The sequence below is a fragment of the Mesoplodon bidens genome (genome assembly GCF_964165515.1).
Source record: "Mesoplodon bidens genome assembly, chromosome: 18".
In the NCBI taxonomy this organism is placed as follows: Eukaryota; Metazoa; Chordata; class Mammalia; order Artiodactyla; family Ziphiidae; genus Mesoplodon; species Mesoplodon bidens.
The window spans coordinates 5,417,009-5,439,992 of record NC_138175.1 but is presented as its reverse complement, the minus strand read 5'-3'; the positions used below and the strand labels follow the sequence as shown (position 1 = coordinate 5,439,992).

General features: G+C 50.6%; 1 protein-coding gene across 1 annotated transcript in view; it reads right to left on the bottom strand.

The window, feature by feature from the left end:
• The window catches only part of MBTPS1 (membrane bound transcription factor peptidase, site 1), a 50,646-nt gene that overhangs the window by 6,568 nt on the left and 21,094 nt on the right, over nt 1-22,984 (bottom strand). Inside the window, exons 9-20 of the mRNA XM_081216134.1 lie at nt 19,356-19,458; nt 17,879-18,030; nt 16,401-16,562; nt 12,371-12,515; nt 8,889-9,077; nt 8,276-8,448; nt 7,693-7,808; nt 6,829-6,985; nt 5,960-6,084; nt 5,181-5,258; nt 1,988-2,128; nt 64-195 (exon numbers count right to left, since the gene is read on the bottom strand). Coding sequence (XP_081072260.1) covers nt 64-195; nt 1,988-2,128; nt 5,181-5,258; nt 5,960-6,084; nt 6,829-6,985; nt 7,693-7,808; nt 8,276-8,448; nt 8,889-9,077; nt 12,371-12,515; nt 16,401-16,562; nt 17,879-18,030; nt 19,356-19,458 — 1,673 coding nt within the window. The remainder of the gene's footprint in view (nt 1-63; nt 196-1,987; nt 2,129-5,180; nt 5,259-5,959; nt 6,085-6,828; nt 6,986-7,692; nt 7,809-8,275; nt 8,449-8,888; nt 9,078-12,370; nt 12,516-16,400; nt 16,563-17,878; nt 18,031-19,355; nt 19,459-22,984) is intronic.

Below are 22,984 nucleotides of genomic sequence, written 5' to 3'. Positions count from 1 at the left end.
CTTGTGGGAGCTCGTCTCGTGGGACGACATGGGCGGAGGCGGGTTCCCCCCGCGGCCACTCACCTTCCATCCGCTCCGGAGCCACCGAGCGCGCTCCGCTGGGCGGACGCTGCCGAGCCCCCGAGTGGCTGAGGCTGGGGGGCATCACCCCATACGACGTGAACTGCAGGAGCGCGTCCAGGAGCCAGAAGCAGTCTGCGGGTTCAGCAACAGGCTGCTTAGCAACTACATCTGTTTACAGCGACCGCTACAGGAAAATCAAAGCTGGCCCCCGAACAACGGGGAAACGGGACGGCAGAAGGTCGGGTCCCAGTACAGCCCTGTTCGTGAGACACTCGCGTCCTCCATGGCCAGCGGCAGCCCACGCGGGCCTCACTCCCAGCCCCCAGGTGCCCCTCGGTTCTGGGTTCCTCACGACAAGGACAGAAGGGGCTCCTGCAGGGACGGTGGGACCACGTGCCACCAGAGAGCAGAACCGCCCGGAGATCGGGGGTCCGCGAGAGAGGAGCGGAGAACCGGGCACCAAAGCTCCCGCCAGCGCCCGCAGGCTGTCCTGGGGGAGGGATCTAGATTTTCGGGTGAGGGTAGAGCCAGGACCAGCGGGTGCACGCCACAGGGAGGTGGGTTCAAGGTCAACGCAAGTACAAAGTCCAGCAGTTTGGGCCGCCCTGAGTCAGTGGGCCCCGACCACAAAGTAGGAAAGCTGAAAATGGTCAGTTATTTTGGGGGGTCATCCCAGGGAGTCTAGGTGCTGGGCTGCACTCAGCGGCCTCCGTCACAGGGCCACACGGACGGATCCTTCCTGTCCGGAGACCAGGAGCTGCACGGACTTTACACCTGGGATCACTGCTCCCCAGCGGCCACCTCCCCGCATCCCATCAACACCAGCGCAGACGGGGTGAGGGTCCCAGAGGGCGGACGGCAGGACGCACTTGTCTCCCGAGGGAGCACCCAGTCAAGTGCTCCCGGCCCCAAAAGCTCCTCCAGGCGGACACGGGAAGTGTAATGACCAGAACAGTCTCTCAGGCATTTACAGTTTTCATAAAGATTCACCAGAGATCTCAGGTCTTAAAAGACTATCTCTGTAGAAATAAAACATTAATCTTCTTTCAGCTACGACTTTAACCTTCACTTTTGACTGTTTTAAAAGAAAACGTTCTATGGATTTATGTGAAATGCTAGGAACGTAGTCCCTTAACCTTCACGTCACAGAGAGCGGGGGGCGGGGGACGGACGCAGCGCACACGCCCAGCTCACGCTCAAGCCGCCTCGGCCCCTCTGCCTGCACATGAGGACACGGCTCCCCCAGCCCCTCCTGCCCCCCGTCCTCAGGGACCTGAAAGACTAGGTTCTGGTCCTGGTCTGGTCATCATCTCACCAGCAAAGAGACGGAACACTTGCACCCGTCCATGCCTCCTTTACAAAATGAGAAAAATGAAAGTCTTTGGCCAAGCTCAAACCCCCAGATCTGAAGGTGCAGAGAGAGGCCGAGAAGAGGAGGGGCGCTAAGGACTAGCTGCCCCTCTCTGCCCCCACCTCACGCCCAGCGAGGATACCAAGCACCCCTCACGAGGGCCGAAACTCCCCGAGTCTGGGATGAGGGCCAAGTGCTGGAAGAGGGCAGGTCAGACCTGAGAGGGGGACTGCGCGGCAGTGCCAGGGACACAGCCTCCAGGGAGGGATGCCGGGGAGGGCAGAGACCAGGTAAACTGGCCTCCCCACCTAAACACGGGGGGCCTGGCCTCCGCTGGCCTCAGCACAACGAGCGTGGACGGGAGGGCGGCGCAGCCTGCGAGCACGCTTTTGTTTTGCTTATTAAACACGCCCAGCCCGAGATACCTATCAAAACATCCAAGGCACCTGGCTCAGCTGAGCAGCCTCTATGTACCCGCGTCTCATGGGTGCCTGTCCAGGGACACGGGGAGAAGGGGCAGGAACCTCAAGGCCACCACGGCCCACCCGCTGCGGCCGCACCAGCGCTTCTCACCCTTCTGTCGGTGACTGTCATCCAAGCAGTTGGAGTCTCCGTACAGCACGATCCGGCCTCCACCCTCAGCCGGGATCTGATACAGCCCCAAAATGGGGACGTTCTCAACAACCGCTGTTTCCTGCTTTAAGACCTCCAATCCTGAAACAACACAACAGAAACAGCAGTGAGAAGTTCTGTGGAGGAATGAACAGTTTTCCAGCTGCCCCTTATGTTGACATTCAGTCCGTATGACCCCCCTGCAAAAAAAAAAACCCAGAGCAAAATCCAACCATCACAACAGTGCCAACTTTTAGGATAAGAAAACAACATATAAAGTGCCACTAATTAGGGCTGTAGCAAAATTCACATAATGTGTATACGTGTATTCCCATAACCCTCCTTTTCCATTTTTACTTGGAATGGTGGTACATAGTATTCACAATCCTAGAGGCGATGCTTCTCCCTTTTCATCCATCAAACCCAAGTTTTTGTCTCTTCTTATTATGCTGAGAGGCTTATGTCCTCGGACCACACACACAAGGGGCAGGTCCTGCCCGACACACAGGTGCCTCTGTGCACACAATTATACACACTGGTGCCCAGGCTTCATGCTGAATATCGGAAAGCTAGGACAACCAGAACTAATTTTTAGAACATACGCCCACGTAGTTTGAGTTTAGATTTAAGGTATTTGTTACGTGAATCTCGTAAATACAGTACAAACGTTCCAACAGCAGAGACTTCTCACCTCTGCCCAAACAGACAACACAATTTACAACGCTGACCACATCAAGAAGCCAACAGTGCACAGATGCCACGGCAGCAACTGCTGGTGACACCGTCACATAATCAAAGTCTCCACCCCTGAAGCAAACGCATCCCGCACACTGGAGACGACACACGTCTGCACCAGGATCCAGCATCGACTGCGCTGGTCACATCTAAAAAGTCTGTGGCTCTAAAAATGCAGCGCTTCCTACTCTCTACGTATAATCCCACTGGGAACTGAGTGGAAGGGAAGACAAGATTTTCTTTGTTGGGAGGGAGAGACACGGCAGTAAAACAGATGACGTGGGGAAAGTGCACACAGCATTGCCACTTGGCCTCGTGGTTTGACAGAGTTTTGTTTCTGACAATAGGGTGCTTTTTGATCCAGCATAACCCAGATTTTCAAATTCCTATTTTGTACCCAAAAGATTACTCAACTTAAAGCCTGTTTGGATATAAAAAGTCCCTTAAAAGGGATTCCCAGGTAATTAATTTTCATTTTCAGGCTAGCAGAACACCAAAATAAAGTATGCACCCTTAAACTTACTTTTGATTTCTCTCCCCGCCACAAAAAAAGGAGCTACCAGATGGCAACAAGTTGACAAGGAGACCACGGCCTTCACCCCAGGGGAGTTTCCAGAAGCAACACTGCCCTGTGAGCAACGGATCTCAGGAAGAATTACTAACCCACGGTAAATTGTGCCAGAGGACTGGGAAGACAGGATCATTTACGTTCTTAAAGTTAAAATATACCCTTATGAACACAGAACTACTTCCTGACTGCCTCTGCCCTGACCGGAAGGAAAGAGCCCCTTCCAGGCAACACAGAAGTAAATTATACCTTGCAGACACAAACCGGTGAGTGAGAAATCCTGACTTCTTGTCATTTTCAACTAGGGAAACTGTCCCCGACTTCCAGTTACAGAAAATGACAAACTTCACAAGGAAGGGGGCCTTCCATTCTGAAATAGAAAATATCAACTTGCTCGAGGAAATGGATCCAGCCTGGGAGTTTCCATGAGCCCACCACATCCATCATGGAATATACTCTCTCGCAGCCTCGTACAGGTGAGAGGGACACACGGTGCGGAACCCTGGCTCTGGAGGGCGGGGCTGGGGGAAGACCACCCTGGGCAGGACGGGGGCGGCTGCCACCTCCGGGAAGGGCAGAGGCAGCCCGGGGCACCCTGCTCCTCCCGCACCCCGGTCCGCTCAGCGCGCTCAGCAGTGTCACAGGTACCGATGCCAAGGGACATGGCATCATTTGCCTTCCTAGGTGATGGCTGTCTGTAGTAAAAAGGCAAAACTGAAAGTAAAGACCTTTCTTCCCTTCTAATTCTTCAGGGAATTTTAGGAGATGACTGTAATATTCTTTATGTTTACACTGTTAAGAAGTTCAAAGCACAGTCAACATTTTCCTAAAATTTTAGTAATCTGGCAATCACAGAGCAGAACAACTCATAAACAGGAACAAAAAATTCAAGCAACTTTGAAGACAGTCTTTAAAAAAAAAACCTACAAATATTCAAAAGCCCCTCTTCTCCTGTAGGAAAGTCAACTTACTTTGCAGTGGTCACTACACACATATTCCAATTAGTAGCAAGAGACTGTCTTATCTTTCTACGTATCCCCCAGAACATATTACACACGATGTCTCACCTGAAGTAACATACACATACTGCAAAGAATTTTTTCAAAATCCAAACTGCTAATGGGTACAGGGTTTCTTTTCTGGTGATGAAAATGTTCTGGAATTAGGTGGTAGTGATGACTGCACAACTTGTGAAAACACTAAAAATCAATGACCTGCACACTTTAAAAGGGTGAATGTTATGGTAGGTGAATTACATGTAATAAACCTGTGATTGGGCTTCTCTGGTGGCGCAGTGGTTAAGAATCCGCCTGCCAATGCGGGGGACATGGGTTCTATCCCTGGTCCGGGAAGATCCCACATGCCTCGGGGCAACTAAGCCCGTGCACCACAACTACTGAGCCTGCACTCTAGACCCCGCAGGTCACAACTACTGAAGCCCATGGGCTTAGAGCCTGGGCTCTGCAACAAGAGAAGCCACCGCAGTGAGAGGCCGGCGCACCACAACGAAAACCCAATGCAGCCAAAAATAAATAAGTTGAATTTAAAACAAAAACAAAAACAAAAACTGTGATTAAAAAATGTGAAAGAGGGCTTCCCTGGTGGCGCAGTGGTTGAGAGTCCGCCTGCCAATGCAGGGAACACACGTTTGTGTCCCGGTCCAGGAAGATCCCACATGCCGTGGAGCAGCTGGGCCCGTGAGCCATGGCCGCTGAGCCTGCACGTCCGGAGCCTGTGCTCCGCACCAGGAGAGGCCACAACAGTGAGAGGCCCGCGTACCGCAAAAAAAAAAAAAAAAATGTGAAAGAAAGAAAAAGGAAAACCAGAAAATATACAAATAGCATTCCTTACCTTGGTCCTTAAATGTCTGTGTTATCACTATGCCATCTTCTGGAAATTTAGCAATGCTGCACCCTGACGCATAATACACTAGAAAACAGTCGTACAAAGTTAGAACCTAGAAACACTGAATGCTTTCATCAGCAGCTACTCATTTACCGCAGATGCAATCTTTAGACATTATGTATTTTCTAAAATCGTTTCTAATCTTAAGAGAGGAGGTGCTATTATTGCCTGGTCACACAAACTGCAAGTAATTACCTCAAAATTCAAGCTGAATTATTCTATTAATCTAAGGTTTCTGGGTAGATTTTAGAAGTTGGAGCTGTCAGACTTGGGGACAACCTAAGTCAGGATGAGCAGAGTTAGTGACAGTAACGTTCAAGACACTGTTTTAGAAACTAGCCACCAAAATGAAAGCGGGGGGGGACTTCTTAAATGAGATATGCTATTATTTCATAAACAGAATTTATACATTATCAGGGGCCTGGGGGGGGTATGACCTATTTGGGAACATACAGGACACAAAGAACCTTACAGGTGGTACCAGAGTTAGGAATGCTCGCAGGAAGTATTTTCATTTTAAAAATCTGGACAAAAACTAGGGTTAACACCCAGTGTTACAGGTGCCCTTTGTGAAGACACTGAGCAGTTCTCTCCACAGACCCTGCTTACTTAGGTGACATCACATCTTTCTCTCTCTCTGAAACTTAGACGTCAAAGACACACGGCTTGTGCTTGCCCACCTCTGGGAGTGATGAGCCCTACTAAAAACAAACACAAAACCTTACTGTCATGGTTTGCCAAGGTAAAGTCCCCCTCATACAGGCCATCGCTGAATCCCATGTTCCAGACCGACAGCAGCTCATTCAGGGCTGGGATGTTGGCTCCTCCGGTGTCCGGCATCCACCACTGCCTGTGAAAGTGACAGGGACTTAATGAAGGACTAAAGCGTCCCACAGATGCCTGATATTTTTGTCACAAAGCTGACTTCTCCCACCAGAGTCCAGCCCCTCCACACTAGGTTTCCGCTAAAAACAAGCCTAACTGCCTGGGTTTCACTAGCACTGCAATGTAAATGCTCCCGCCAGCGTGCAGAATAAAGCAAAGCCCAATTTATTTCATGAAATGCACCACGTTTAACATAAATGCACTGCATACAGAGCCTAGACCTCAAGAGGATCAGTAAAGGAAGAAAGAAGCTCATGAAGTTCAAGTCACAGACTCTAAAGAAAGAACATACATCATAAGGATGAGATATTCATAACACGCTGGGAATCCTTCATCGATACCCAATCTACTGAAAGGTTTCTTTAAGTAACTGTTTTCTTGGCGCATTTAAATGTATACAGATTCGGTAAAGGAGAGGTGGGAGAGCAGAAGAGAACTAAACAGAAATTTAAAGCTGAAGGGTCTAAGATCAACAAGGACAAGGACCCCTTTCAGTCAGAACTTGGGTCAATGAGCAGTTAGTTTACTTCCTTCCCAAGCAACTTTCAAGAACATCTCTGCCAACGAAGAGAGCGCTTGCCCTCACCAGGTGTCAGAACCTGATAGCCGAAAAGACCACTGACAGGCCAAACAATCTACGTCTTTGCTGGGTGGAGTTTAATTCCCAGAAAGTCAAACTCCTTATCCAAATGCCAATTCATATCAGTACCTCGTGTTTTCGTCATAAAACTTGACCTTCCTCATCACAGACGTGTTGTACCAGTCGCTGAAGACAATGAGCGAGAGGCCGTTGTCCACGTCCCTCCGGAGCTTGGCCACCTCCTCGGGGAAGTACTCCTCCTCGCTGTCCACCATGAGCAGCGTTCCTGAGGGACAGAGCGCCCGGGTGAGGACGGCCACCGCACCCACAGGACACCACCGTTTCAGGAACACGGTACTTCACTGGCCTCAACAACTCCAGTCACTGGCTTCTAGTACTTTGGCCTGTGCCCTGTTCCACTTTAGAAGGGGGTGAAAAGGAAAGGGTCCAACAGCCCGCGGACACCAGCCAGCTGCGGCCTGTTTCACTGGTGATGCTCTATGTGAAGGACATTCACTCACCTGAAGAGAAGCAAAATTCTGTGCTACAGTTTCTTTTTTTTTTTTTTTTTCTTTTTTTTTCTTTTTGTGGTATGCGGGCCTCTCACTGCTGTGGCCTCTCCCGTTGCGGAGCACAGGCTCCGGACGCGCAGGCCCAGCGGCCACGGCTCACGGGCCCAGCCGCTCCGCGGCATATGGGATCCTCCCAGACCGGGGCACGAACCCGTATCCCCTGCATCGGCAGGCGGACTCTCAACCACTGCGCCACCAGGGAGGCCCTACAGTTTCTTTTAATTAAAAAAAAAATAATACAACAGAAGTGTACAAATGTCCTTGTCCCCAGTGATTCTGAGGGCTTCTCATTTCAGCTGAACGCGAGGAACATGGGCCACTCTCTCTGGTCCTGGCCGCCACTGGGAACGGGAGAGCCTACCCTGCCTCCACCCTTCCCCAGCGGAGCGGGACCGCCGGGCCGGCACCCCGTGTCCCTCACCGTACTGGTTAGCGTCAAAGCACGTGAAGGGGGAGCCGAGGACTTCAACGAAGTAGCCCATGCTTCTCAAGTGCTGATACATGTCCCTGAAGTTGGTGTGGATGTGGTCACCATTCCTGAAACACAGGAAGCCCCGCACTCAAACCAACAGTCCTTACTGGGAATAAAAGCCACGTGGCCACAGGGCGCATTTCTGAAGGAGCAGCTCCACCGCCCACAGAGGCCGGGGAGCCAGTCCACTGGCACGCGGGTCAGCCTCTCAGACCAGTTCTCTCCAGGCTGCACGTAAAGTGGGTGATAACAGGAAATCACCTGCTCGACACAAGCACGGAGGAGATAAGATGACGAGAAGGTGTGGCCAGAGAAATGTTTCGTAAGGGGCACTGGAGCATCCCTCTAGCGGCGGCGTGGGTGTGAAAGGCCAGCAACCACCTGCACTGGACAAGTTCAGCATGGCCACGCAGACATGCTGGGAGTGAACTAGGGTGGTCACACACAGGTGACCTTACCTCATTGCCCCTGATCTCCTTTCCTCCCGTCCCCGCCCCGCCGAGGACGGGCGCCGGGCCTGGCGGCCACTTACCAGTCCAGAGGGTCGTTCTTCATCCTCAGGTTATCCCTGGGGAAGTAGCCGGGCGGGTAGCGCAGGTTGTGGTACTGGTCCCAGAGGACCCTCTTGCTTCGAGGAGGAGCGGGGATTATCTTCACCTTCACCGGGAGCCTCACTGTCGAGGTCTGCTCTGTACCGCTGCTGGACTGAGGAACATACAAGAGATGTGAAACGGCCCTTCGGCTCAGAAGAAACTTCCAGGCTTTCAGGTTGGAAACCTCACTTCTATTTATCAATTTAACCCAAACAGAACCCAAGAATTTCTCACAACAACGGCAGGAGAGGACATGCGTGTATCATAATTAATTCCATTCAGAATTATGAATTCAATTATGAATGGTTTCAGAATTCAAATTTAAGGCACCTGGTTCCTAAAAACGACTAGACTGCATAGCATGAGCTCTACGTTGTACAATCATTTTCATTCTGAAATGTGGCACAGAACAGCCCACCCACGCCCCGTTCACCAAGAGGGTTGTGACCTCCCCCTGCTCGCCGGGCCGGGACCCCGTGGACGGCGCCTCACGGCCCAGCGCCCGGCGCTCAGCCCATCCCCCTTTCCCCACGAGCCCCCGCGCGCACGTACGTCCACCTCCGCCGGAGAAGCCACGGTGACCGTGACGTGCCCCTGTGCGACGCCTTCCCAGGAGGCGGCCTGCTTGGTGACGGAGATGGAAATGGCCAGGTAGCCCGACCAAGGCCACAGCACCGAGGAGTAAGAGAAAGCCACCTCGATGCTGTCGCCGTTCTGCGGTAAGTAGGGCTGCCACTCGGGCTGCGGGAGGAGAGAGGCAGAGGCGCGGGTGAGAAGCCCCGTCCGGGTCACCGCCCGCTCAGCCGGCACCACGCAGCCCGCGCCCAAGGCGTGCAGCGCCAGGCCGTCACCCACCGGAGGAGCCTAGGGATCACCGCCGCTGACCAACCCCGCCTTTAAAGACAAGTTCCCCGCAAGCGTAAAAGGAGGCGGGGGGTGCGGACACACACGGCTTGACGAAGAGCTCGCACCTGCAGAGAACTTACAGAAAAGAATATTCCCAGGTTTGGGGTTAGATCTCAACTGGCTGTACGCTTAACGAATCACATTGCTTGAAAGGAATAAAATAATAAAACGACATGGCTGCAAAGTGTCACCAGTCAGGTTCCGAATCAGCGAGCGGGCAGGCGGAGTGCGCGCGGCGCCTGGAGGAGGCCTCTCCAGGCTTGGGGGAAGGCGAAAGGGAAGCACGAGACGGGAGACGCACGGCAGCTCGCACAGCGAACCAGCGTTTCAAGCTAACCTGAACTACTCATTTCCCTCACAAGCCAGAGCGCAACGACGTACTCCCCCCAAGCAAGTCAGCACGTTAAAAAAAACTGTGAACAAGAAGAAAAATATTCGTAGGGCACAGCATCACGAACAGTGAGAAAGGACAGGGATTTTTAATAAAAGTGCTTTTCAGACCACTGGTTAACAAGAGAGAAGAAAGTTAACTTTTATCCATCGCTTGGAACACATATCAAGTTAACTCAACACAGGTGAAAACGTTAAATATTTAACAAGCATAAAAGGCAAGTGAGTAGAAAATAAAATTGAGATTTTTCTTATATTTCTGGAGGGATAAGCTTCTAATTTTTGAAACAGAAGAACTCACAAAAGATGAAAATTCAACTACATGAAAAAGTGAAACTTTTACACACACACCCCCCCCCAAGTTTTTAAACCACCTCTAACATTAAAGAGACAAGAAAACAATCATCTGGGCAATCTTTTTGCATGACACACAACAGTGGTTAATCTCTCTATGAAATGAAGATCTTGTTCGGATTGATAGGGACAACCTAAATTCTAGTGAAAAATGGGCCAAGGAAATGAAACACGAATTCACACAAGAGGAAATACAATCAGTAAACAAACATGCAGATACACACCTTACAAATCATTAAACAAGGTACCGACTACCCCCTGTAGATTTAAAGTTAAAAGATGAACCATGCAGAAACAAACCAAATGTCCACCGACTGACAAAGTGGGGTCTATCCATACAATGAACCACTAACAAAGCGGGGTCTCATCCATACAATGAACCACTTTTCAGCCATGAAAAGGAGTGAAGCACTATATACACTGCAATGCAGATGAGCCTCTTTAAAGACATTACTCTCAGTGAAAGAGGCCGGTCACAAAGACCACGTAACATACCACTCCATTTATAGGAAACGTCCAGAAAAGGTAACTCCATGGAGACAGAAGGGGTTAGGAAATGCCACGGTCCGAGGGAAGGGAAATGGGAAGTGTTAACAGGGGTTTCTCCTTCAAGTGATGAAAATGTTCTGGAATTATCCAGTATGATGATTGCACCACTACTTGTGAATATACTAATAACCACTGAACTGCACAATTTAAAAGGGTGCATGTTATGGCATGTGAATTTTATCTCAATATTTTAAAACCTCATGCAACTGGGAAAAAAAGGACGTACCACCAGAGCAGAGACACTACCCCTCTGTACACCACCAGTGGCAGTCTGAGCTGATGCACCTCTTTTGAAAAGAATCTGGCATTACGTACCAAGAGCCATTAATAATGTTCCTGCCCTCTTACTTGGGATACTAATCCAGGGAGTTTATGTTAATAATTCAGAACAAAAGAAAACGATATATACTAAGATATTCAGAGAGATGTTTACAGTTGAAAACCACCTAACTGCTCAAGCAAGAAGAAACAGTATAAGCACATTACGATTCAACAGTTCTACATAGTATTAAACAACCATTAGAAAGAACATTGGTGCTTACATATAGTAACATTTTTAAATGTTTATAACGTGAGAACTGAAAAAGAAAAAAGACTAAATTTTTGTCTACCACACAAAGAAACTAAAAATATCTATTTCAGATAAGGGCTGGAAAAGATTTTTTTCTTCCTTCAGGCAACTGACTTTATTAATCTCACAAAATCATAAGAAATGTACTTTCTGTGACAGCTTAATGAAAAGTGAAATCCTGCAATCAAGAAATAGATGAGGGCCTCCCTGGTGGCGCGGTGGTTGAGAGTCCGCCTGCCGATGCAGGGGATACGGGTTCGTGCCCCGGTCCGGGAGGATCCCATATGCCGCGGAGCGGCTGTGCCCGTGAGCCACGGCCGCTGAGCCTGCGCATCCGGAGCCTGTGCTCCGCAACGGGAGAGGCCACAGCAGTGAGAGGCCCGCGTACCGCAAAAAAAAAAAAAAAAAAAAAGAAATAGATGAAATGAGGGACTCGGAAATGAAAAAGCAAGGATGAATACAGTAAGTGTTGGTGGGCATTGAATCAATTTAAATACACCTAAATATTTAAACAACCACAGTAATTTGTTAGAAAATATGATTTGAACTTTTTTTTTCAAATAGTGGCTCTATTAGGGTGTAGGGCTGAAGTCGCTTTTCTGCTCTTTTTCCCGATCCTTTATTTTTGTGATAATGTTTATGTAGTAAGTGTAAAACAAGTTATAAAACACAAAATTCAAATAAAGACCACGCCTTCTAAACATGAAGGCCCATGTGTCCGCATTAGACAATAAAATAATTATAAGTGAGCCTTTAATTATAGACGGGAAACTGTAAAAATGAAGATTCAAAGGCAATTAGCTGATTCAGGAGTCAAACTCAAGATGTCAAAGTAAAAGAGTAGGGCTTCCCTGGTGGCGCAGTGGTTGAGAGTCCGCCTGCCGATGCAGGGGACACGGGTTCGTGCCCCGGTCTGGGAAGATCCCACATGCCGCGGAGCGGTTGGGCCCGTGAGCCATGGCCGTTGAGCCTGCGCGTCCGGAGCCTGTGCTCCGCAACGGGAGAGGCCACAACAGTGAGAGGCCCACGTACAGCAAAAAAAAAAAAAAAAAAAAAAAAAAAAAAAAAAAAAAAAAAAAAAGTAAAAGAGTAGCACACTGGCCTCATTACTATATCCCTGACTTATATATAAAGCACTCAGGGGAGAACAAACCACTACTTCCAATCCCCCGGCACCCAGACAGGAGGAGGACCTGTGCCTTTTAACTGCGGGAGTAAATCTGGGCCACGCCTAAGTTCACCGCTGGCCAGAGGGCAGCCTCACCTTGTCCACGATTCTTCCTGTGACACCCATGCCGTTGAGGATGGTGACGTTGACGATCGTCGGCATCCCTCCGTAGTAGATGGGCTGGGAGCAGTAGGGCCACATGTAGGGACACTCGGTCAGATCGATGTAGCTGGGGCTCAAACTGAAACCAAAAATCCAGTGTTGCAGTAGACGGCATTGGAAAGCCTCACGGGGCGGCCCTGGGCCTCGGAAGGGCCGGCCTCCAGGGCTGCCCTCGGCTGAGGTCTGGGAACTTGGCTTCAGAACACGCCCTGTGCTGGGGAGGCCTCCTGGCCAGCCTGCCTCACCGGCAGCACAGCGGGATGAGTGGGCATCACCTCTCCCCTCTGCGAGCCTGGAATCTGGTGGCTGCGGCTGGTGGAGAACGAGTACGTGACCAGCCCCAGAGCAGACCTGGGACTCAGTCTCAAGGCACTGGAGCAAAGATGGACTTTTAAATAACTGGAGCGGGGACAAATGGGTGGTCATTCGGCAAAAGATAAAATTAGATCCCCACCTCAGACCATACACAAGAATAAACTCCAAATGGATCAGATCCTCTCAAGTAAATAAAAGAAAGCCAACAAGCATTAGAAGAAAACATGGGCGAGTCCCTCCTTAACCTCAGTGCAGGGAAAGGCTTTCTGTGCCTCAAAATCCAGGGGCGACAGCAATGACAGACTAACAAATATGGCTGTTAAAAAAGAAAAAAACCACATGGCCAAAAACACTTTCACAAAGTCAAAAGGCAACCAACAAACTGGGAGAAATACTTGCAATAAAGGGTTACTCACCCTAACATAAGAACGCGTAAAAACCGAGGGACAAAAACCCCAGAAAAGAAAAATGGTGAAAGAAATGAACAAACACTTCACAAGAAAGATATAAAAACAGCTCTTAACTCTAGACGAAGTGTTCAAACTCACTCATAACCTGAGAAAGGCAAATGAGAACAACACTGAGATAGCACTTCTCACGTGTCAGACTGGCAGAAAGTAGAGCGTGGCCGGACACGGCAGGTGAGGCTCCGGGCAGACAGGCAAGCTCCCATGGCACAGCCCTTCTGGAAGGGAAGGGAGAGACCTGGAAGAGTGCCCTCTGTTCTCACCTTGCACCCAGCAACCCCACTTCTAGGAATCTTCCCTGGAGACACACCTCCAACAAAACTAAAATGCACAGGCACAAGCAGCTTAAAATTACAAAATACTGGAAACAGTTTCAATGCCCATATATAGATATGTGCTTGAATAAACAAAGGTATCTACACTATGGAGCTGTAAAAAAAAAAAAGAAAGAGGAGAAAGATCTCTGTGAACCGACACAAAGTGATTTCCAGGATACTGTTAAATGAAAAAAGTACAAGAGAATATTTATAGTAATGCTGTCCTTCACGTAAGAAAGGGGATATAAGATGGTAGGTATGTATCTGCTTGTGTGTGAAAAAAGAAATGCAAGGATAAAGCAAAAACTAATGGCGTTGTTACCTATGCGGGTGGAGGGAAAGGGGCGGGGGGGGAGCCACACCTGGCCAGGTGCACTCCGTGTGCAGCTCCAACCTGAGAGCCACAACCCGACACATAACTAGTTGAAATCAACCAGGATGTGGGGGGAATCCGAAAAGAAAGAAATGCTAACAAATGAACTCAACTGCATTGAAAATAAACAGCAAAACCAGACTGAAAGGGGTGTGGTGGGGAGGAAGATATTAACCTAAATCACTTTGACAGAAGTAGACTACATGCTATAACAGCACGGTACAAGCTAGCAGTTCTAAAACTTGTCCACAAGTGTACTAGGACTGAGCAAATAAACATCGTGGCGAGTGCCAGCCAGGTTTCTGGCTGCTGGAGAAGGATAACCAGCAAGGAGGAAGACTCAAGATGAGGGCTGTGGCATCAGGCGGGATCAGGAGACAGATGACTTCATGGACAGACATAGAAACAGGTACAGGTGTGTGTGTGTACACACACTCGCCAGCTCTGTCTGCTGAAAGGGCCTAGAAACCACTATGAGCACAGCTGCCAAGAGCACACCTGGTGCCCAGGTGTCCGTTTCTAAACCCACTCTCCGATTAAAGGACCAGGGCTGCTCGGGCAAAGAACTGATACCAACACTGGGCACGGAAATGCTGCCAAAAAGTGAGGAAGTGCCCCCCAACTGATGGAGACATGCTGAAAAGACACGGGAGCCAACCAGCGGGAGCCCTGGAGAGCCAAACCTGGGACAGATGAGCAATAAAATAAACAATGACACCAATGGATTATAACCCAGAGTAAAGTAAGTACCCCTGTGTCCATGCTGATACAACTGAATAAACTAGAGAGGAGGACAGCTCTTCCTTACAGCAGAATTTCATTTAACAAATGCAGAAGGGAATGAGAGAAACAGAAAATCACCACGGGACAATCTCTACAGTAAGAACCGTTACAGGGAGGAACCACAAAGGAGGCTACACTCAGTGACGGAAAGTGTGTTAAGAAACAAGATCATCCGTTTTTTTTTTTTTTTAATGTTTATTGGAGCACAGTTGCTTTACAATGTTGTGTCAGTTTCTGCTGTACAGCAAAGTGAATCAGCTGTATGTACACATACATCCCCTCTTTTTTGGATTTCCTTCCCATTTAGGTCACCACAGAGCACTGAGTAGAGTTCCCTGTGCTATAAGAAACAAGATCACCTTCAAGGGCGTCCCCACCAGACACTTCGCAGTCACAAAGGGACAGTCACTGCAGTGGACACCTGGCAGAGCTACCCACGGCACCAGATCTCCTGCTGTGGAGCCCAGCTGACGGACGCCGGTGGACCCTCCACTACATCTGTGCCAAGGACTGAGCGCAGAGGGCACCAGGGTAGGCCCAGCCCTGGGGGACACAGGCGCCTCTACCAGGCGACTGTGGTTCAGGGAATCTCCGTGATCGGGGAGGTTTCAGACCTGTGCTGGGTGTGAGGGTCCTCCTGCCACTCCTCCCTCCTCGCCCCTTCATCCTTCATAGGCCCCTCCCCCAGGAGGTCTCTTGGCCGTCTAAGTCCACGTTGGCATCTGCTTCCTGGAGGGTCCAGCCTGACACATCACCTAAACTTCATGATGCAGGTGAGCACCACCCAGAATAAAAGGAAGGACACTGAGCCAACTGTCCCAACTGGAGGAGACCAAGGACACGCGATGACTGAATGCAACGTGGATGCTGGCCTGGATCCTGGACCAGGCCAAGGACAGGGGTGGGAAAAAATCTGGGTGAAATCCAAATACAGTCTGCAGGTTGGTAGATGGTAACATATCAGTGCCAACTTCCAGGCTCTGAGGCTTCTACTATGGTTATGTAAGTTGCTAACATCAGGGAAAGGTAGTGAAGGGTTTATGAGTCTTCGTGCACCAATTTTTAAAACTTTGTTGTAAATCTAAAACCATTTCAAAATAAGAAGTGCAAAAGAATTCTTGCCAAACATACAGAACCTCACTAATCACGAGAAAGCATCAGAGGACTCAGAGTCATGAATGACAAGACAGATGAACTGTCAGGGGTCTGGGGAGACCAGGGAGACATGGCAACTGCATGCAACGTGGGGGCTGGAGCCTGGACCAAAGGACACGAGGGGAGCCGGCCACTGCGCATCTGTCTGCAGACTAACCCAGCACAGCATCAGGGTGCACCTGTTAGCTCTAGCAGAGGAATCATGGACTACCGAGGTGCTGGCCTGAGGGGAAGCCGAGGAGAGGGTATATGAGAATGTCCATACGATTTTTGCAGATTTTTGTAAACCTAAGGTTATTTCAAAGGAAAGTTTTAACAAAGTAAAAAGAAATAGGAAGTCACTACCTTATATCCCTGACGTTACAAACAGCAGAACATGAGGAAGTGGGGAGCAATCCTGTCGGCAGTGCCCCAGCAGAAGCAGCACTGCAAAGCTCTCCCTGAGGCCCCCGAGCATTGTGTGATTGGGGCTGGTTCCATTTGGAGGCTAATACTCTGTGCCGAGGAGCCTGGTGCAGAGAAGAAAGACCTGTTCAAAAGGAAAGCACACCGACCTGGCCTGTGGCTTGTAGCTGCTGAGGATCTGGTAGGCTCTGAGGAGGTCCAGCTTGCCGTGGCCTTGTTCAAACATATTCACGCCGGGCAGCCTCCGCGCTGCTGCAATCAGGGCCTGCTTCATGCTGGCCGGATTCACCAGCTCACGTCTCTGGACTGTGCTGGGGGCAAATACCATATTCGCTCATTTTCTCTCAGCAACAGAATGAAAACCAGACTATCCCTACCCTGTATGTGTGCAGTCATGTGACCTCCAATCTTGATCTGTATCTAACAGGAGCTTCTTTGGTAAAACTCATGCAAGATGCGAACGAACGTGCTCATTTCTGCACCTGCCTAGGGACTGACCGCTCCTCAACCTTCCGCGTGGCTTGTGAGAACATGGACTCTTGAGCTAGCGCCTGTTTTTACTAAATCGATCGGGAAAACACATCTTCCCACTAACTTAACAGTCGACCTCAGAGGTTGCAGGAGACAAGAACAGGTAGGAGTTATAGGCTCCGGACACATGGACGCAGCCCGGCCGGGAGAAGGGAAGGATCGAGGTGGGTCCTGCGGGGACTCGATGCAGCGTGGCCAAGAGGCCCGGCCTCGGAGTGAGGCCCACTGCGTCCACGTGCTTGTTTTGTTTGGAGGCCTGTGTGTGACGCGTCACCCTGGTGGGTCAGGCCTGGTAGAGGGCTCATCATCGGAACGCAGCTGGACTCGGGTAGCGGTGCCCAGACATTCTCACTTGCTTTAGAACACCAGCATTAAAACATGCATTTTTGTGTATCTACATATTATAAATACAAGTAAATTTTAAGGCCCTAAATGCAGGGGAGAAAATCCAGTAAACAGTAAGGAAAAACTAACTCTACTAAGTTGCTAAATATTTTTCTACGATGATGGGTGGTCGTGGTGTGTAGGTGGACCTTTTCTAATAGGTCTAGATGGGAGATCCGACTTAAGGAGAAGTGAGGGGAGGAAAGCGGCATCAAGTCTTACTGGCAGAAAAAAAGAACTGTTCACACTCAGCCATAGGTTGACAACCCCCCTCCCGCCGACAGCGCAAGACCAGGCTCAGGCTCTGGCTCCTCGCCGGGCTCTAAGGCTGGAAACGAAGAAGCACTTCTCTGCCGCTCGTTATGTTATGAGCTCCCTCTCACACCATAAAAGCACTTCTGACCCACCACAGAAGCATTTTAGCTGCTGCAGGGAGATGAGGAAAGCAAAAGCTTCCTCCCCACTGAACACATCTGTACATAGAGAAGCCGCTGGGCTGGGCACGGAAGACACAACGGCCTCCCCTCCTCGCTCCTCTGACAGCAGGAGGCTTAACGGGCTCATCTAACGCCCACAAAAACCATCTAAGAAAAAATGGACTCCTGCCTCTTCTGTAGAGATGGGGTGAGGCCCCGGGATGTGATCTACATCCAGCCAAGCTGGTGACCTTACTGGTCCCGACGCCACCTCCTCCCAGCTGAGCCACACTCACCTCACCAGCAAGGTGACAGCGCCCGCCACCACTGGTGAAGCCACGCTGGTCCCCGAGAGCGCCCGGCACCCGCCTTTCACGCCGGAGCCCCTCACTCCAGCGCCGTAGGTGACAATGTCAGGCTTCATGCGGCCATAGCCTCCTGGCAGCTCCTGTAAACAAAAGCAGGGTGGTCTCTACCACGGCACACACACTGGCACACGGCCACGTGCAGTTATGAGTGAATAAAACCAGAACAGAAACGTGGGTCAGCTAAACACACTGTAACCTCAGTATAATGCTGGTTTTCATCTGAAATTCACTGCAATTCAGAAGAAGCTTAAATGACAGTGTACAAAATAAAAATTATTTTTGGTCCGTTTTGTAATGACCAGCATGACAGTAATGCCATAAAGCATTTTAAAAGTGAATGTTTTAAATTTCGCTAACGTGCAAGGCTGAAAACTGGAAACTGATTTATTTCTAGATAATTTTAAAATTAGAAATATGCTAGAAAAATCAGAAATTTAAAATTAAAAATTAGGGGAAAAAAAGAAACATTTTCCTTTACAAGGAAAAAAGTACGTGACATGACTGGATATTACAATCTGTCACCAGAGGGGAAAAGATGACTAAGAACAGTGAGTATATAACCGCACAAGTAACCTGGGATAAGAGTTTAACTGAGAACTCTCTCAAGCTTCCCAGAAACTGGGGCAAAATGAGAATTACAATAGGAGTTATATTCTGTAAGAAAGAAGTACACCAATTAGAAGTGAAAAAATCCTTCCCGGCAAATCAGGCATAAATGGACTCTGGATCCTCACATGTGGGACACTGAGCAGAGACGTCTTCACCTGCAGCTCCACATATTATTCAGGAACGTTTCTCAAAATGCCATCAAAACACAGGCCTCGATAAAGGCCAAGGACATGGCAGGGGGGTTGGAGCAGCAGGGGGACACGGAGGGCAGGTCAGGGTCCCCAAGTGCCGCCCGAGGGAGCACCAGCGACCCCAGCTCTGCTCAGATGGGAGGAGGAGTCGGCCACATAATTAAAGCTCACGCAGCTGAACTAATTACCTTGCTAGAGTCATTTCAATTTTCTCCAGCTAAATGCAATCATTCCCACGTTAGCGGAGCTGATATTAAGCCGTGCTCACTGGCTTCTCCTGCTTCCCAAGGCCAAAAAAAATCATCCCACCCAGCACGGAGGACTGCTGGTCCTCCTCCTACCAGTTAGGACCAGTGCACATGAATCCAACTGACCTAAATGACGAGTTACTCAGAAACAAGTTAAAAAGAAGTGGACCCGGGAAACACAGTGAGAACCGGCACCTGCCCGTTGGGCCACGGGGACATGGCAGACACGGAAGGCGCCAGAGCGCGTCCTCGCGGCGGGCTGCCTCCAGGCTGCTTTTCTCTCCGTGCTCACAGACAGCCCCGAGGCCCTCGCACACGGCTCCCGCGGGCATGCCGGACTAAAGGAGCAGTGCCTACCCAGGTGGTCATTCCCCGCGACGAGAAGCGGGCGATGTTGTCCTCAAAGTCAATGCCGCCCACTCCGATGACATCCATCTGGTCAGCAGGGTTATTCAGAGTGCTGCATCGAGGCAAGAAAAAGACACAAAAGGCGGGGGAGAGGAACCACTCTAAATGAAAGATTCAAACAAGGGCAAGCAGCCCCAGAACGGTCGGAGCCCGCAGCAGGCTCTCCCGTGGCGAGGCGCGTGCGGCTGTGAGGGGCTGGCCCGGCACTGCCACCTCTGCCGGCCCGGTGGTCTCCCCACACCTGGGACGTCCTCTCCTCCTCTCCCTCTCTCCTCCCTGTCAACTTACCGCCCTCCGGCCCAAGACTCTCTTCTCCCCTCACTACTGCCAGGCGTGCAGGAGCCCCCTTCCTCCGAGCTTCACAAGACTGGCCACTACCAGCACCGTCACCTGCGTGCACGTCCGTACACCACCTCCCAACTGCTGCGAGCGCAGCACCCCCCCCCCCAGCTCAGTCCCCGGCTCCTCTGGGAAGGAACTGCAGCCACACACGTGCACCTGCCACCGTCAGAAAGTGAAAGTTCTCCCCCGGCCTCGGGTAGGTGTCCCCCTTCCTCATGGGAACCGTGGGGACCACTCATCTCTCCGAAACCCCGGGCTCCTCAGTGGGAAGACCCGGATGCGTGTGAAAAAGCACACGGTTCTCTCCAGCACTTCAAGGGCACTAGATCCGCAATGACACGAACATTTAAACTACGGAGTCAAGATGGAAGTCAAGATGAACTATGTGAAAGTACGAAGCAACCGGTTATGGAACTGCACTTCCAAGCTTTATCTATTTCCGCTCCACCGCCACAAACGAACTCCTGAACCACAACTGAGTCCGAGCAGCTGACGCAACAGCAGCAGCACGATACCACGGTTTCAACCACGCGGGGCCGACCCTGGCGTCGCCTCCTTCGCTTCCCCACCGCCAGCATGCTACCAGCTGGCTGCTCAGAAGCACCAACAGTGATGTGTTAATTGGCGGACAGTAAAAGCTTACAGATTTCTAGGACAGCAAAGAGCAGAGATGAGGACAGAAGAGTCAGGGGCAGAATTCCCAGTGAAGTTGATACCAAAACCCACCACCTTCCCACCCTGCCTCTACCTGCCAATCCCTACACTCTACACCCTTAAAATCAGGGGAAAGCATCAGAAGATCTTTGTTGGTGCTGAAAAGGGGGAAGTGCAGCTGCAGACTCCTTGGCACCATGAAATCTAAGCATCAAGGGTGCCAGACCCCAGAGAGCTCCCAGAAGGGGTACCCGTGGGGACGTGTCGGGCAGCGCCACGCCTCCGATAAATAACCGGGCTCTTCAAGTGCATTACTGTCATCTGACCAGCCCTACCCGAGGCCCAGCAGTAAGCCACACCCATTCAGGCTGGGCCACGGTGACCACATGCCACCCCCAGCCGACCCAGCAGTGGCGGACGCCAGATGCTGTGGGGCTCTGTGGGCAGACACGAGTCTGACAGCGGGGCTTCCTCTCCCGAGATCCGCCTGACCCACTAAGCACGAGCAGCTCTTTGATTAGAAGCCCTCACGTGTGACCGCCCACAGAAGTCACAGGATTTCAGAAGAGTGACCAGTGTGTGCAAAGCAGTCAGGATGGCATGTGGAAGAGCTGGTGTGAACGGAAAGAAAGGCAGGCTTGGGGGAGGGGGGCGTCAGCAGCAGGATCTGGTGATGGAGACCCGAGGAGGAGCCTGCCCTGAGGAAGAGTGCACAGCGAAGCGGGAAGTGAGGCAACGGCTGCAGAACCAGGCCCCCGGACACAGCCACGCCCGTTCGTCTACACGTCCATGCTGCCTTCACACTACAAGGGCAGGTGAGTAGGTGCAACATACCATGTGGCCCACAAAGACTCAACTAGTTACTATCTGATCCTTTACAGAAAATGTTTGCCAACTCGAGGCTAGACTCCAGGAAGACCTTGAAAACCAAGGAGAAAAGTTTAGATCTGATCAGGCAATAATGATCCACTGCAGATCCTTAGTTAAAGAAACTGCTAGACGATGTTTTAACAACAGAAACACAGAAAAAAGGAAGAGAAAGGAACAGCTGCCACTGGCAGAGGCTCGGTGTTCGTGGTGCTCTCCCTCGGCTGTCTCATTTCACCCTCATCCTCACAGCCACCAACCCGGGCGGGTGTCGCGCCCTCCAGAGCCAGGCGAGGGGGCCAGGGCTCAGAGAAGCAAAGGCCCCACAGCCCAAGGGCAGGGCAAACGTGCCTGGCTCCGACCCCGCACCCTCCCCGCCACCCCACGTCCCCCGTGCAGGGAGAGCTGCGCTGCGGAACTGACAGATACCCTGGGGATGCTGAGCTGCCGAGGGCTGGCCTGGAGCGGGGACGTCAGAAGTGGGGGGGGGGACAAAGGGAGAAGCGTTAGAAAGAGAAGACATGGAAACTGGGTGAGGTTACGAAGTAGCTGGTGCTCTTCGTGGCAGAACTATAGCTGGGACGTGTTTACGCCACTTATGCCTGTGAGTCACAACATACACGACTGAGGACCCAGCCAGATCCCCAACCCTGGAGCCCTACAAGGAGATGGGATCGCTGACAGAACAGCTCTCAGGCTGGAACCATGACTGCGAATGTGCACGGGTTTTGACCTATAGAATCATTAATTTCACAGAGTCCGGCCTAATCCCCATCCTGGATGAGCTCCATCGGCGCTCAAGACGGCCTGCTCTGCCCTAGCAGCACGGCCAGGATGTCCCTGAAGACAGGGCGTGTGCTCCTGAAGGCACGAGCAAACAGCCATGCCAGGTGGCTCTCCTTCTGGATCAGGGCACGCCGAGGCAGGCTCTGTACGTTCTCTCCTTCCTCTGCAGGTACTTTAAGCCCTCTGCCAGGGCCCTGAACCACACACGTCCCAGGGGCCTGGTAAAGTGGGGTGACTGACATCCCACTACAGAAGTGTTTCAGCACAGGAGGTTATTTATATACATTATCTACAGAATAAAAACTGGAGCTGTAAGCAGAAAGAAAACTGGGATCACTAACCAGACAAAAGCTCACTACTGCCTGTGATTCAGTGACTGATGTCCCGCATTCCAAGCCACTTTAATACACCGTAACCCGGCACAAAGGGACATTTCTGTGACACTGTTCTCTGGTCCCTCCCTATCTGATCCTTCTCCTCAGTCCCCCAGACACTGTGTCTGTTATGCCACCCTGCACTTTCTCCTCATTTTAGTTCCCTTGTATCTGTACCTTATTTTTCCTAAAAAGGCAGGCACCTCAACTTATTTACCTCTTTACCCCTGTGCCTTGTGCACAGTGGGTCTCAATAAATACTGTAGAATCCATTTATTTCTAACAGATTTACTTTCCTGATTGATTTTGGGGGTAAAAAGAGTAGAATAAAAACTTTAGGCCTCCAAATTGCTATTTCCAGCGAAGTTAAAAAAAACAAAAAATTAAACAAAAACAAAATCGGCCTTGAGTTGGCAACTGCTGGAGTGAGTGGGCACATGAGATTCATTACAAAGTTTTTTTTTGTATGTGCTGAAAATATCCACAATACAAAGTTTTAGACAGGTATAAACAGGTATAGCAAGATACAGAGACAGACGAACAACAGGTTTTCAG